General features: G+C 59.4%; 1 protein-coding gene across 1 annotated transcript in view; it reads right to left on the bottom strand.

Moving 5' to 3' along the window:
- LOC140492481 (calmodulin-binding transcription activator 1-like) overlaps positions 1 to 18,180 on the bottom strand; it is a 164,868-nt gene that overhangs the window by 5,760 nt on the left and 140,928 nt on the right. Inside the window, exons 5-6 of the mRNA XM_072591369.1 lie at positions 16,768 to 16,839; positions 841 to 1,000 (exon numbers count right to left, since the gene is read on the bottom strand). Coding sequence (XP_072447470.1) covers positions 841 to 1,000; positions 16,768 to 16,839 — 232 coding nt within the window. The remainder of the gene's footprint in view (positions 1 to 840; positions 1,001 to 16,767; positions 16,840 to 18,180) is intronic.

Genomic DNA, 18,180 nt, shown 5'->3' with positions numbered 1-18,180 from the left:
GGGTTAGGGATAGGGTTAGGGTTAGGGATAGGATTAGTGTTAGGGTCAGGGAGTAATGTTAGGGTGAGGGATAGGGTTAAGGTCAGGGTTCGGGTCTCACCTGCAATAGGGTTAAGTTTAGGGTCAGGGTTAGGGTTAGCGTACAGGGTTAGGGTTAGGGATAGGGTTGGGGTTAGGGATACGGTTAGGGTGAGGGTTAGGGCTAGGGTCAGGGATAAGGTTAGGGTTAGGGTTAACACAGGGTTAGGGATAGGATTAGGGTTAGGGTTAGGGTTAGGGATAGGGATAGGGTTAGGGATAGGATTAGGATAGGATTAGCACAGGGTTAGCGTTAGGGATAGGGTTAGGTTCAGGGTCAGGGATTAATGTTAGGGTGAGGGATAGGGGTTAAGGTCAGGGTTCGGGTCTCACCTGCGATAGGGTTAAGTTTAGGGTCAGGGTTAGGGTTAGTCTTAGGGATAGCACACAGGGTTAGGGTCAGGGTCAGGGTTAGGGTTAGGGTTAGCGGACAGGGTCAGGGATTAATGTTAAGGTTAGGGATAGGGTCAGAGTTAGGGTCTCACCTGTGATAGGTTAAGGTTAGGGTTAGTTTTAGGATTAGGGATAGCGCATAGGGTTAGGGTTAGGGTTAGCACAGGGTTAGGGATAGGGTCAGGGTCAGGGTTAGGGTTAGGGATAGGGTTAGGACACAGGAGGCAAACCCTTACACATTGGCTTCAGCTGGGATAGGGTTAGGGTTAGGGTTAGGACACAGGAGGCAAACCTTACACATTGCTTCAGCTGGGATAGGGTTAGGGTTAGGTTAGGGTTAGGGTTAGGACACAGGAGGCAAACCCTTACACATTGGCTTCAGCTGACAAATGAGCTCCTCCTTTGTCCATTTGAGCCACTCCTTCCTGTCACTGTTCACTGAACACAGGCTGCGATAGGGTCCACACGTTTTGCCAGAGTCTTCGGGGACAGGCACGTTCAGGTAGTGAACTAACACAATATCAGGATTCTGTCGGACAACATTCAGAACAAACATTAACTCATCAGGATGCAGGCACCCAGACCCCCAAATACCACCATTATTCACAAACAACAGCAAACACCAGCCAGTTCCAGGGTAGCACCAAATAAAGGCAAGATAGAACATTCCAGAATCAGAGGGGAGAGCTGAGCACTCAACACTAGATTAGGGAGTGCTGTGAGGTACAGGGACCATCTCTCTCTCTCTCTCACACACACACACACACACACTCTGTCATGATGTGGAGATGCTGGTGTTGGACTGGGATGGACAAAGTTAAAAATCACACAACACCAGGTTATAGTTTAACAGGTTTAATTGGAACGGTAAAAACAATGACTGCAGATGCTGAAAATCAAATACTGGATTAGTGGTGCTGGAAGAGCACAGCAGTTCAGGCTGCTCGTTGGATGCTGCCTGAACTGCTGTGCTCTTCCAGCACCACTAATCCAGGTTTAATTGGAAGCACACTAGCTCCGAAAGCCAGTGCTTCCAATTAAACCTGTCAGACTATAACCTGGTGTTGTGTGATTTTTAACTTTGTACACTCTCTCACACACCACGCACTCTCTCAGACACACACATATACACTCTCTCACACACACTCTCTGTCACACACACACACTGACTCTCACCGGGGCACAGTCTCACACACACTGACTCTCACTGGGGTACAGTCCCACACACACACACTGACTCTCACTGGGGTACAGTCTCTCTCACACACACTGACTCTCACTGGGGTACAGTCTCTCTCACACACACTGACTCTTACTGGGGTACAGTCCCACACACACTGACTCTCACTGGGGTACAGTCTCTCTCACACACACTGACTCTCACTGGGGTACAGTCTCTCGCACACACACTGACTCTCACTGGGGTACAGTCTCTCGCACACACACTGACTCTCATTGGGGTACAGTCTCTCGCACACACACTGACTCTCACTGGGGTACAGTCCCACACACACTGACTCTCACTGGGGTACAGTCTCTCTCACACACACTGACTCTCACTGGGGTACAGTCTCTCGCACACACACTGACTCTCACTGGGGTACAGTCTCTCTCACACACACTGACTCTCATTGGGGTACAGTCTCTCGCACACACACTGACTCTCACTGGGGTATAGTCCCACACACACACTGACTCTCACTGGGGTACAGTCTCTCTCACACACACTGACTCTCATTGGGGTACAGTCTCTCGCACACACACTGACTCTCACTGGGGTACAGTCCCACACACACACTGACTCTCACTGGGGTATAGTCCCACACACACACACTGACTCTCACTGGGGTACACTCCCACACACACACAGACTCTCACTGGGGTACAGTCCCACACACATTGACTCTCACTGGGGTACAGTCCCACACACACACTGACTCTCACTGGGGTATAGTCCCACACACACACACTGACTCTCACTGGGGTATAGTCCCACACACACACACTGACTCTCACTGGGGTACACTCCCACACACACACTGACTCTCACTGGGGTACAGTCCCACACACATTGACTCTCACTGGGGTACAGTCTCTCACACACACACTGACTCTCACTAGGGTACAGTCTCTCTCACACACACTGACTCTCACTGGGGTACAGTCCCACACACACTGACTCTCACTGGGGTACAGTCTCTCACACACACACTGACTCTCACCGGGGTACAGTCTCTCTCACACACACTGACTCTCACTGGGGTACAGTCTCTCGCACACACACTGACTCTCACTGGGGTACAGTCTCTCGCACACACACTGACTCTCACTGGGGTACAGTCCCACACACACACTGACTCTCACTGGGGTATAGTCCCACACACACACACTGACTCTCACTGGGGTACAGTCCCACACACACACTGACTCTCACTGGGGTACAGTCTCTCTCACACACACTGACTCTCACTGGGGTACACTCCCACACACACTGACTCTCACTGGGGTACAGTCTCTCTCACACACACTGACTCTCACTGGGGTACAGTCTCTCGCACACACACTGACTCTCACTGGGGTACAGTCCCACACACACACTGACTCTCACTGGGGTATAGTCCCACACACACACACTGACTCTCACTGGGGTACACTCCCACACACACACACTGACTCTCACTGGGGTACAGTCCCACACACATTGACTCTCACTGGGGTACAGTCTCTCACACACACACTGACTCTCACCGGGGTACACTCCCACACACACTGACTCTCACTGGGGTACAGTCCCACACACACTGACTCTCACTGGGGTACAGTCTCTCACACACACACTGACTCTCACCGGGGTACACTCCCACACACACTGACTCTCACTGGGGTACAGTCCCACACACACTGACTCTCACTGGGGTACAGTCTCTCACACACACACTGACTCCCACTGGGGTACAGTCTCCCACACACACACTGACTCGGACTGGGGGCAGTCCCACACACACACTGACTCGGACTGGGGGCAGTCCCACACACACTGACTCTCACTGGGGTACAGTCCCACACACACTGACTCTCACTGGGGTACAGTCTCTCACACACACACTGACTCTCACTGGGGTACAGTCTCTCGCACACACACTGACTCGGACTGGGGGCAGTCCCACACACACTGACTCTCACTGGGGTACAGTCCCACACACACTGACTCTCACAGGGGTACAGTCTCTCTCACACACACTGACTCTCACTGGGGTACAGTCTCTCACACACACATTGACTCTCACTGGGGTACAGTCTCTCCCACACACACTGACTCTCACTGGGGTACAGTCTCTCACACACACACTGACTCCCACTGGGGTACAGTCTCTCTCACACACACTGACTCTCACTGGGGTACAGTCTCTCACACACACACTGACTCTCACTGGGGTACAGTCTCTCACACACACACTGACTCTCACTGGGGTACAGTCTCTCTCACACACACTGACTCTGACTGGGGTACAGTCTCTCTCACACACACTGACTCTCACTGGGGTACAGTCTCTCACACACACACTGACTCTCACTGGGGTACAGTCTCTCTCACACACACTGACTCTGACTGGGGTACAGTCTCTCTCACACACACTGACTCTCACTGGGGTACAGTCTCTCACACACACACTGACTCTCACTGGGGTACAGTCTCTCTCACACACACTGACTCTCACTGGGGTACAGTCCCACACACACTGACTCTCACTGGGGTACAGTCTCTCACACACACACTGACTCTGACTGGGGTACAGTCTCTCACACACACACTGACTCTCACTGGGGTACAGTCTCTCTCACACACACTGACTCTCACTGGGGTACAGTCCCACACACACTGACTCTCACTGGGGTACAGTCTCTCACACACACTGACTCTCACTGGGGTACAGTCTCTCACACACACACTGACTCTCACTGGGGTACAGTCTCTCACACACACACTGACTCTCACTGGGGTATAGTCTCTCTCACACACACTGACTCTGACTGGGGTACATTCTCTCACACACACACTGACTCTCACTGGGATACAGTCCCACACACACTGACTCTCACTGGGGTACAGTCTCTCACACACACACTGACTCTCACTGGGGTACAGTCTCTCTCACACACACTGACTGTCACTGGGGTACAGTCTCTCTCACACACACTGACTCTGACTGGGGTACAGTCTCTCACACACACACTGACTCTCACTGGGATACAGTCCCACACACACTGACTCTCAATGGGGTACAGTCTCTCACACACACACTGACTCTCACTGGGGTACAGTCCCACACACACTGACTCTCACTGGGGTACAGTCTCTCACACACACACTGACTCTGACTGGGATACAGTCACACACACTGACCCCAACTGGGGTACAGTCTCTCTCACACACACTGACTCTCACTGGGATACAGTCACACACACTGACCCCAACTGGGGTACAGTCTCTCACACACACACTGACTCTGATTGGGGTACAGTCTCTCACACACACACTGACTCTCACTGGGGTACAGTCTCACACACACTGACTCTCACTGGGGTACAGTCTCTCTCACACACACTGACTCTCACTGGGGTACAGTCTCACACACACTGACTCTCACTGGGGTACAGTCTCTCTCACACACACTGACTCTCACTGGGGTACAGTCCCACACACACTGACTCTCTCTGGGGTACAGTCTCACACACACTGACTCTCACTGGGGTACAGTCCCACACACACACACTGACTCTCACTGGGGTACAGTCTCTCACACACACACTGTCTCTCACTGGGGTACAGTCTCTCTCACACACACTGACTCTCACTGGGGTACAGTTTCACACACACTGACTCTCACTGGGGTACAGTCTCTCACACACACACTGACTCTCACTGGGGTACAGTCCCACACACACTGACTCTCACAGGGGTACAGTCTCTCACACACACACTGTCTCTCACTGGGGTACAGTCTCTCTCACACACACACTGACTCTCACTGGGGTACAGTCTCTCTCACACACACTGACTCTCACTGGGGTACAGTCTCTCTCACACACACTGACTCTCACTGGGGTACAGTCCCACACACACTGACTCTCACTGGGGTACAGTCTCTCACACACACACTGTCTCTCACTGGGGTACAGTCTCTCACACACACACTGACTCTCACAGGGGTACAGTCTCTCACACACACACTGACTCTCACTGGGGTACAGTCTCACACACACTGACTCTCACAGGGGTACAGTCTCTCACACACACACTGACTCTCACGGGGGTACAGTCCCACACACACTGACTCTCACTGGGTACAGTCCCACACACACACTGACCCTCACTGGGGTACAGTCTCTCACACACTGTCTCTCACTGGGGTACAGTCTCTCACACACACACTGACTCTCACTGGGGTACAGTCTCTCTCACACACACTGACTCTCACTGGGGTACAGTCCCACACACACACACTGACTATCACTGGGGTACAGTCTCTCACACACACACTGACTCTCACAGGGGTACAGTCTCTCACACACACACTGACTCTCACTGGGGTACAGTCTCTCACACACACACTGACTCTCACAGGGGTACAGTCTCTCACACACACACTGACTCTGACTGGGGTACAGTCTCACACACACTGACTCTCACTGGGGTACAGTCTCACACACACTGACTCTCACAGGGGTACAGTCTCTCACACACACACTGACTCTCACAGGGGTACAGTCTCTCACACACACACTGACTCTCACGGGGGTACAGTCCCCACACACACTGACTCTCACTGGGGTACAGTCCCACACACACACTGACTCTCACTGGGGTACAGTCCCACACACACACACTGACCCTCACTGGGGTACAGTCTCTCACACACTGACTCTCACTGGGGTACAGTCCCACACACACACTGACTCTCACTGGGGTACAGTCCCACACACACACTGACTCTCACTGGGGTACAGTCTCTCACACACACACTGACTCTCACTGGGGTACAGTCTCTCACACACACACTGACTCTCACTGGGGTACAGTCTCTCTCACACACACTGACTCTCACTGGGGTACAGTCCCACACACACACTGACTCTCACTGGGGTACAGTCCCACACACACACTGACTCTCACTGGGGTACAGTCTCTCACACACACACTGACTCTCACAGGGGTACAGTCTCTCACACACACACTGACTCTCACTGGGGTACAGTCCCACACACACACTGACTCTCACAGGGGTACAGTCTCTCTCACACACACTGACTCTCACTGGGGTACAGTCTCACACACACACTGACTCTCACTGGGGTACAGTCCCACACACACACTGACTCTCACTGGGGTACAGTCTCTCACACACACACTGACTCTCACTGGGGTACAGTCCCACACACACACTGACTCTCACTGGGGTACAGTCCCACACACACACTGACTCTCACTGGGGTACAGTCTCTCACACACACACTGACTCTCACTGGGGTACAGTCTCTCACACACACACTGACTCTCACTGGGGTACAGTCCCACACACACAGCTGTGAGGGATAGGGACAGACACAGGGTCTATAACGTGGAAGTCTTTCAGGGGGATGGGATACTGTGGAGGAACAGGTAAAGCTGGGAGATGTTGGGCGGTAGGAGTTACGGAGAAACCTGATGCTGACAGTGTTTGGGGGTGAAACCTCGTGCAGTTTAGTGAGACTGTGAAAGAGCTCAGGGTCATCTTCCTGCAGACACACCCTCACACACAGAGGCCTGTACCATCAGGCCCTTTAGAAACACACAGGACCTCCCACTGGGGGGACAATTCCCATTTATAAACTATTGAGAACATTCCAGAAAGGGTTCGCACACATCCCCTGCCCAGCTTTGACTTGGAGTGTCCGAGTGTCTGTATCCCAGTCAGTGAATTGCTGCGATCGCTGTCCCTCACACAATCTGGGCAGCTCCTGAACACCTTGTTTATGGTTAAACAGGGCAGAGCTACCTGGAGGGCACCCCGGAAACCCCACACCCCCCACATCCCCCACAGGGCACCCCGGAAACCCCACACCCTCCACAGGGCACCCCGTAAACCCCACACCCCCACAGGGCACCCCGTAAACACCACACCCCCACAGGGCACCCCGGAAACCCCACACCCCCCACAGGGCACCCCGTAAACCCCACACCCCCACAGGGCACCCCGTAAACCCCACACCCCCACAGGGCACCCCGTAAACCCCACACCCCCACAGGGCACCCCGTAAACCCCACACCCCCCACAGGGCACCCCGGAAACCCCACACCCTCCACAGGGCACCCCGTAAACCCCACACCCCCACAGGGCACCCCGTAAACCCCACACCCCCACAGGGCACCCCGGAAACCCCACACCCTCCACAGGGCACCCCGTAAACCCCACACCCCCACAGGGCACCCCGTAAACACCACACCCCCACAGGGCACCCCGGAAACCCCACACCCCCCACAGGGCACCCCGTAAACCCCACACCCCCACAGGGCACCCCGTAAACCCCACACCCCCACAGGGCACCCCGGAAACCCCACACCCCCCACAGGGCACCCCGTAAACCCCACACCCCCACAGGGCACCCCGTAAACCCCACACCCCCCACAGGGCACCCCGGAAACCCCACACCCCCCACAGGGCACCCCGTAAACCCCACACCCCCACAGGGCACCCCGGAAACCCCACACCCCCCACAGGGCACCCCGGAAACCCCACACCCCCCACACCCCCACAGGGCACCCCGTAAACCCCACACCCCCCACAGGGCACCCCGTAAACCCTACACCCCCACAGGGCACCCCGTAAACCTCACACCCCCCACAGGGCACCCCGGAAACCCCACACCCCCCACAGGGCACCCCGTAAACCCCACACCCCCACAGGGCACCCCGGAAACCCCACACCCCCCACACCCCCACAGGGCACCCCGTAAACCCCACACCCCCCACAGGGCACCCCGTAAACCCCACACCCCCACAGGGCACCCCGTAAACCTCACACCCCCCACAGGGCACCCCGGAAACCCCACACCCCCCACAGGGCACCCCGGAAACCCCACACCCTCCACAGGGCACCCCGGAAACACCACACCCCCACATCCCCCACAGGGCACCCCGGAAACCCCACACCCTCCACAGGGCACCCCGGAAACCCCACACCCCCCACAGGGCACCCCGGAAACCCCACACCCCCCACAGGGCACCCCGGAAACACCACACCCCCACATCCCCCACAGGGCACCCCGGAAACCCCACACCCCCCACAGGGCACCCCGGAAACCCCACACCCCCCACAGGGCACCCCGGAAACCCCACACCCCCCACAGGGCACCCCGTAAACCCCACACCCCCACAGGGCACCCCGGAAACCCCACACCCCCCACACCCCCACAGGGCACCCCGTAAACCCCACACCCCCCACAGGGCACCCCGTAAACCCCACACCCCCACAGGGCACCCCGTAAACCTCACACACCCCACAGGGCACCCCGGAAACCCCACACCCCCCACAGGGCACCCCGGAAACCCCACACCCTCCACAGGGCACCCCGGAAACACCACACCCCCACATCCCCCACAGGGCACCCCGGAAACCCCACACCCCCCACAGGGCACCCCGTAAACCCCACACCCCCCACAGGGCACCCCGGAAACCCCACACCCCCCACAGGGCACCCCGGAAACACCACACCCCCACATCCCCCACAGGGCACCCCGGAAACCCCACACCCCCCACAGGGCACCCCGGAAACCCCACACCCCCCACAGGGCACCCCGGAAACCCCACACCCCCCACAGGGCACCCCGTAAACCCCACACCCCCACAGGGCACCCCGGAAACCCCACACCCCCCACAGGGCACCCCGGAAACCCCACTTCCCCCACAGGGCACCCCGTAAACCCCACACCCTCCACAGGGCACCCCGGAAACACCACACCCCCACATCCCCCACAGGGCACCCCGGAAACCCCACACCCTCCACAGGGCACCCCGTAAACCCCACACCCCCCACAGGGCACCCCGGAAACCCCACACCCCCCACAGGGCACCCCGTAAACCCCACACCCCCACAGGGCACCCCGGAAACCCCACACCCCCCACATCCCCCACAGGGCACCCCGGAAACCCCACACTCCCCACAGGGCACCCCGGAAACCCCACACCCTCCACAGGGCTCCCCGGAAACCCCACACCCCCACAGGTCACCCCGTAAACCCCACACCCCCACAGGGCACCCCGTAAACCCCACACCCCCCACAGGGCACCCCGTAAACCCCACACCCTCCACAGGGCACCCCGTAAACCCCACACCCCCCACAGGGCACCCCGGAAACCCCACACCCCCCACAGGGCACCCCGTAAACCCCACACCCCCACAGGGCACCCCGGAAACCCCACACCCCCCACAGGGCACCCCGGAAACCCCACTTCCCCCACAGGGCACCCCGTAAACCCCACACCCCTCACAGGGCACCCCGGAAACCCCACACCCCCCACAGGGCACCCCGTAAACCCCACACCCCCACAGGGCACCCCGGAAACCCCACACCCCTCACAGGGCACCCCGGAAACCCCACACCCCCCACAGGGCACCCCGTAAACCCCACACCCCCACAGGGCACCCCGTAAACCCCACACCCCCACAGGGCACCCCGTAAACCCCACACAGCACCCCGGAAACCCCACACCCCCCACAGGGCACCCCGGAAACCCCACACCCCCCACAGGGCACCCCGTAAACCCCACACCCCCACAGGGCACCCCGTAAACCCCACACCCCCACAGGGCACCCCGTAAACCCCACACCCCCACAGGGCACCCCGTAAACCCCACACAGCACCCCGGAAACCCCACACCCCCCACAGGGCACCCCGTAAACCCCACACCCCCACAGGGCACCCCGGAAACCCCACACCCCCCACAGGGCACCCCGGAAACCCCACACCCCCCACAGGGCACCCCGGAAACCCCACACCCCCCACAGGGCACCCCGGAAACCCCACACCCCCACAGGGCACCCCGTAAACCCCACACTCCCCACAGGGCACCCCGTAAACCCCACACAGCACCCCGGAAACCCCACACCCCCACAGGGCACCCCGGAAACCCCACACCCCCACAGGGCACCCTGTAAACCCCACACCCCCCACAGGGCACCCCGGAAACCCCACACTTCCCACACCCCCACAGGGCACCCCGGTAACTCCATACTCCCCACAGGGCACCCCGGAAACCCCACACTCCCCACACCCCCACAGGGCACCCCGGAAACTCCATACTCCCCACAGGGCACCCCGGAAACCCCACACCCCCACACAGCACCCCGGAAACCCCACACCCCCCACAGGGCACCCCGGAAACCCCACACTCCCCACACCCCCCACAGGGCACCCCGGAAACCCCACCCCCCCCACAGGGCACCCCGGAAACACCACACCCCCCACAGGGCACCCCGTAAACCCCACACCCCCAAACAGCACCCCGTAAACCCCACACCCCCACACAGCACCCCGGAAACCCCACATCCCCCACAGGGCACCCCATAAACCCCACACCCCCCACAGGGCACCCCGTAAACCCCACACCCCCACAGGGCACCCCGTAAACCCCACACCCCCCACAGGGCACCCCGTAAACCCCACACCCCCACACAGCACCCCGTAAACCCCACACCCCCACAGGGCACCCCGTAAACCCCACACCCCCACACAGCACCCCGTAAACCCCACACCCCCACACAGCACCCCGTAAACCCCACACCCCCCACACTCCCCACAGGGCACCTGGAGAATAAACAGGGAATAATCCAACACATCATCACAGGCAAGAACATAGACCGTCAGGGGGACACCCCCATACTCCCCACAGGGCACCCCGTAAACCCCACACCCCCACAGGGCACCCCGTAAACCCCACACTTCCCACAGGGCACCACATAAACCCCACACCCCCACAGGGCACCCCGTAAACCCCACACCCACACTGCGCACCCCGTAAACCCCACACCCCCACAGGGCACCCCGTAAACCCCACACTTCCCACAGGGCACCACATAAACCCCACACCCCCACAGGGCACCCCGTAAACCCCACACTCCCACACCGCACCCCGTAAACCCCACATCCCCCACAGGGCACCCCATAAACCCCACACCCCCCACAGGGCACCCCGTAAACCCCACACCCCCACAGGGCACCCCGTAAACCCCACACCCCCCACAGGGCACCCCGTAAACCCCACACCCCCACACAGCACCCCGTAAACCCCACACCCCCACAGGGCACCCCGTAAACCCCACACCCCCACACAGCACCCCGTAAACCCCACACCCCCACACAGCACCCCGTAAACCCCACACCCCCCACAGGGCACCCCGTAAACCCCACACCCCCACAGGGCACCCCGTAAACCCCACACCCCCCACAGGGCACCCCGTAAGCCCCACACCCCCCACAGGGCACCCCGGAAACCCCACACCCCCCACAGGGCACCCCATAAACACCACACCCCCACAGGGCACCCCGTAAACCCTACTCCCCACAGGGCACCCCGTAAACCCCACACTCCCCACAGGGCACCCCGTAAACCCCACACCCCCACAGGGCACCCCGGAAACCCCACACCCCCCACAGGGCACCCCGTAAACCCCACACCCCCACAGGGCACCCCGTAAACCCCACACCCCCCACAGGGCACCCCGTAAGCCCCACACCCCCCACAGGGCACCCCGGAAACCCCACACCCCCCACAGGGCACCCCGTAAACCCCACCCCCCCATAGGGCACCCCGTAAACCCCACACTCCCCACAAAGCACCCCGTAAACCCCACACCCCCACAGGGCACCCCATAAACCCCACACTCCCCACACAGCACCCCTTAAACTCCACACCCCCACACTCCTCGCACAGCATCCCATAAACCCCACACCCCCACAGTCCCCACACAGCATCCCATAAACCCCACACCCCCACAGTCCCCACACAGCACCCCGTAAACCCCACACCCCCACACTCCCCACACAGCACCCTGTAAACCCCACACCCCCACACTCCCCACACAGCACCCTGTAAACCCCACACCCCCACACTCCCCACACAGCACCCTGTAAGCCCCACACCCCCACAGTCCCCACACAGCACCCCGTAAACCCCACACCCCACACTCCCCACACAGCACCCCGTAAACCCCACACCCCAGGGTCCCCACACAGCACCCCATAAACCCCACACCCCCACACTCCCCACACAGCACCCCGTAAACCCCACATCCCCACGATCCCCACACAGCACCCCGTAAACCCCACACCCCCACACTCCCCACACAGCACCCCGTAAACCCCACACCCCCACACTCCCCACACAGCACCCCGTAAACCCCACACCCCCACACTCCCCACACAGCACCCCGTAAACCCCACACCCACCACACAGCACCCCGTAAACCCCACACCCCCACACCGCACCCCGTAAACCCCACACCCCCATACCGCACCCCGTAAACCCCACATCCCCACACTCCCCACACAGCACCCCGTAAACCCCACACTCCCCACACAGCACCCCGTAAACCCCACACCCCCTCAGTCCCCACACACACCCCGTAAACCCCACACCCCCACAGTCCCCACACAGCACCCTGTAAACCCCACACCCCCACACTCCCCACACAGCACCCCGTAAACCCCACACCCCCACACTCCCCACACAGCACCCTGTAAACCCCACACCCCCACACTCCCCACACAGCACCCTGTAAACCCCACACCCACCACACTCCCCACACAGCACCCCGTAAACCCCACACCCCACACCGCACCCCGTAAACCCCACACCCCCCAGGGTCCCCACACAGAACCCCGTAAACCCCACACCCCCCAGGGTCCCCACACAGCACCCCGTAAACCCCACACCCCACACCGCACCCCGTAAACCCCACACCCCCCAGGGTCCCCACACAGCACCCCGTAAACCCCACACCCCACACCGCACCCTGTAAACCCCACACCCCCCAGGGTCCCCACACAGCACCCCGTAAACCCCACACCCCACACAGCACCCTGTAAACCCCACACCCCCCAGGGTCCCCACACAGAACCCCGTAAACCCCACACCCCCCAGGGTCCCCACACAGCACCCCGTAAACCCCACACCCCACACCGCACCCCGTAAACCCCACACCCCCCAGGGTCCCCACACAGCACCCCGTAAACCCCACACCCCACACCGCACCCTGTAAACCCCACACCCCCCAGGGTCCCCACACAGCACCCCGTAAACCCCACACCCCACACCGCACCCCGTAAACCCCACTCCCCACACAGCACCCCGTAAACCCCACACCCCCCAGGGTCCCCACACAGAACCCCGTAAACCCCACATCCCCACGGTCCCCACACAGCACCCCGTAAACCCCACACCCCCACACTCCCCACACAGCACCCCGTAAACACGACACCCCCCAGGGTCCCCACACAGAACCCCGTAAACCCCACATCCCCACGGTCCCCACACAGAACCCCGTAAACCCCACATCCCCACGGTCCCCACACAGCACCCCGTAAACCCCACACCCCCACACTCCCCACACAGCACCCCGTAAACCCCACACCCCCCAGGGTCCCCACACAGAACCCCGTAAACCCCACATCCCCACGGTCCCCACACAGCACCCCGTAAACCCCACACCCCCACACTCCCCACACAGCACCCCGTAAACACGACACCCCCCAGGGTCCCCACACAGAACCCCGTAAACCCCACATCCCCAGGGTCCCCACACAGAACCCTGTAAACCCCACACCCCCACACTCCCCACACAGCACCCCGTAAACACGACACCCCCCAGGGTCCCCACACAGAACCCCGTAAACCCCACATCCCCACGGTCCCCACACAGAACCCTGTAAACCCCACATCCCCACAGTCCCCACACAGAACCCTGTAAACCCCACATCCCCACACTCCCCACACAGCACCCCGTAAACCCCACACCCCCACAGTCCCCACACAGAACCCTGTAAACCCCACATCCCCACGGTCCCCACACAGCACCCCGTAAACCCCACACCCCCACACTCCCCACACAGCACCCCGTAAACCCCACACCCCCACACTCCCCACACAGCACCCCGTAAACCCCACACCCCCACACTCCCCACACAGCACCCCGTAAACCCCACATCCCCACGATCCCCACACAGCACCCCGTAAACCCCACACCCACAAAGTCCCCACAGGGCACCCTCCATCCCCCTGTCCCCACTCCCTGTACCCCCACTCCCCCGTACCCCCCTGTACTCCGTACTCCCACACACCCCTGTACCCCGTACCCCCACATCCCCCCTGTAGCCTCACACCCCACTGTACCCCGTCCCCCACTCCCCCCTATACCCCATACCTGCACTCCCCCCGTTCCCCGTACCCCCACACCGCCTCTGTAACCTGTACGCGCACTCCCCCCACCCCCCGTACGCGCACTCCCCACCCCGTACCCCATACCCTCCCTGTACCCCATACCCCCACACCCTCCTGTATCCCGTACCCACAGTCTCCCCTGTACCCAGTACCCCCACACCCTGTACCCCCAAACCTCCTGTAGCCTCACAAGCGCCTGTACCCCACTCCCCCCATTCCCCGTACCTCCACACCCATTGTACCCCAACTCTGCCATACCCCAAACCCCCACTCCCCCTGTACACCCCCACTCCCCGTACCCCCACACCTGCCTGTTCCCCCATACCTCCGTACCCAACACCCCCTGTACCTCCACTCCGCCATACCCCGAACCCCCACTCCCCCATACACCCACACATGCCCTGTACCCCGACACGCCCCGTACCCCACACACACCCGTACCCTCATACCCCCTGTACCCCCACATCTTCCTGTACCCCCACTCTCTCCTGTACCCACACACACCCCCGTACCCCCACACCCGCCTGTACCCCCACACCCGCCTGTACCCCACTCCTCCCATACCCCGTATCCCAACACCTTCTGTACCCCCATACCCACTCTACCCCCACTCCCCCCTATACCCCATACCCCCACACTCTCCTGTACCCCACACACCCCTGTATCCCGTACCCCACTTCCCCCTATACCCCACTCCCCCCCGTACCCCCTCACTCCCCTTGTACCCTCACACCACTCGTATCCTGTACCCCCACATTCCCTCCTCCCTCCCTCTCCCCCCACCCCCCCCCCCCCCCCCCCCCGTACCCCACACACCCCTGTACCTCCACCCCCTGGTACCCCCACACTCCCCCGTACCCCTACACCACCCGTATCCTGTACCCCACATCCCCACACCCCAACCCCCTTCCCGTACTCCACTCCCCCTTGTACCCTCACACCCCCCTGTACCCTCACACCCCCCTGTACCCTCACACCCCCCTGTACCCTCACACCCCCCTGTACCCCCACTCCCCCTGTACCCCTTACCTCCACATTTGAAACACAAACAGATCAGCTGTGATCTGAAACAACACAAGATCGCTGGAGAATCTCAGCAGGTCTGGCAGTATGTGTGGAGTGAGAGAGAAACAGAGCTCACATTTCGAGATCAGTTTAACTGGTTCTGAACCACATTTCTGTGACTGTCCTTGAACTGACTGAATGGTCTGCAGCTAGTAACTATCTTTATAAATCTCCAAGTACACTGGAGGATGTGCCTTTATCTCCCTGGGAGCAAACTCACGGCCCGTCTCTCAGACAAACAGCCAGTCACTTGTCCTAATGTCTGTGTGTGTGCGTCTGTCTGTCTGTCTGTGTGTGCGTGCATGTGTGTGGTTATGCCTTAGTACAACTGACAATGTTAAAAGTGCTCCATAAATGCACATCATTATTGCTGTGAAGGGCACAAGATAGACACACACAGGCGCGCGTGCACACACACACACAGAGGCACACACACACGTACATACAGACACACATCCCAGAGAGAGAGAGACACTGACACACATCCACACACACACACACACGTACATACAGACACACATCCCAGAGAGAGAGAGACACTGACACACATCCAGAGCCCGACACACCCACACACATTCCCCCCCCCCCCCCCCTCCCCCCACACCCACACACATACAGGTAATGGGGACAGTCCTTCAGCACAGCTAGTTTCGGTGCTGATCTCGAAACGAGAGTGCTCTCGTGAGGCTGGGAGTAGGTATGAGTTTGCCCAGAGGAGGGTGCTGAGAACGCTGGCGATGGTGTGGTCCCTTACCTGCAGAAGCCAGTAACACCTTCGGTGGAAGGTTGGGATGATGGAAGAGTGCACATAGCAGCCGTACAGACACTGTAAAAGGACAGAGAGGGACAAAGATGGAGACACAGTAAAACATTCACTTCATGTGCACGGTTCATTCCTCCAATTTACAAACTGGACCGAACTGACCCACTGTGTGGACTTCAGCTTGGTTGACCCACTGTGAGCCCTGGAGGGTACCTCAGAGGAAGGGGGTGGTTCCCAGGTCCCTGCCCGAGGTGGGGGGGGGGGGGGGGGGGGGGGGGGAGATTGCCACAGGATGTACATGGGTGTGTCTGATGTGTGAAGCTCACTCGAGGATGAGGATACTTTACTAACCCCTCCATTCAAAGGCTCTCACTCACACACATTCCAATAAATGCTGGGACTCAGGTCTCCTGGTTCTGAGGTAGGGGCACTGCCACCGTATCACAACAGCCTCTCACGCTGTACAGACCAACTCTTTTCCTCCGATATTTGCGGATTTGCTTTAATGTGACTGGTTTAAAACATTCACTGTGTGCCCTTCCCTGCCCCTGCCCCTGGATGGAATGTTGCTCACACACCTCTTGCTGAACTGGAGCCAAGGACAGGATCCAAAAGGACATTCAATCGTGAACCCACTGCTGACGGGTTTAGGGAATGATGGCCAGTTACTGACACATACCAACAATGATGTGATTGGCTCTCCGGGAGCTGGGAATGCTTGGGGAGACTTCCGGAAGGAAAGGAGCTGTGTTTCAGCATCTCAAACCAGAAAGCAGGCCACTTGATCATCGTACATCAGTCTGCTGGAAGCTGGAATTTAACTGATCAATCAGAGTCAGAGCCTCCCACAAACCACTGCGAGGACTGAGAGAGAGAAGATTGACAAGCAGCTAAAGGATTATCTCAGTGAAGCCTGTGGACAGAGTCCTCGAATCACCTTCCCAAAATTTCCCCCCACCCCCTCATACCTGCTGCTCTGTGTGTGAGAGAGCAACAGCAAGTGTGTGAGAGACAGAGAGAGAGAGAGAGAGAGAGAGAGAGAGAGAGAGACAGGGAGAGACTGTGTAAGTGTGTCTGTGTCTGTGTGTGTGTGTGAGAGAGAGAGAGAGGAGAGAGTGTGTGTGCACAAGAGAGAGATAGAAGAGAGAGTGTATGTGTGGGTGGGTGAGAGAGAGAGAGGAGAGACTCTGTGTGTGTGTGTGTGTGTGTGTGTGTCTGTGTCTGGCAGCAAGAGTGCATGTGCGTGAGAGTGTGTGTTGGAGGGTGTGTGAGTGAGAGAGTGTGTGGGGTTGTGCGTATGAGAGTGTGAGAGAGTGTGAGAACGAGTGTGTGTGTGAGAGAGAGAGAGAGAAAGTGTGTGAGGTTGTATGTGTGACTGTGTGTGTCTGTGTGAGTGAGTGACAG

This window comes from Chiloscyllium punctatum, chromosome 21 (assembly GCF_047496795.1).
Source record: "Chiloscyllium punctatum isolate Juve2018m chromosome 21, sChiPun1.3, whole genome shotgun sequence".
In the NCBI taxonomy this organism is placed as follows: domain Eukaryota; kingdom Metazoa; phylum Chordata; class Chondrichthyes; order Orectolobiformes; family Hemiscylliidae; genus Chiloscyllium; species Chiloscyllium punctatum.
The sequence above is the reverse complement of the archived record's forward strand: the minus strand, read 5'-3'. Positions and strand labels throughout refer to the sequence as shown.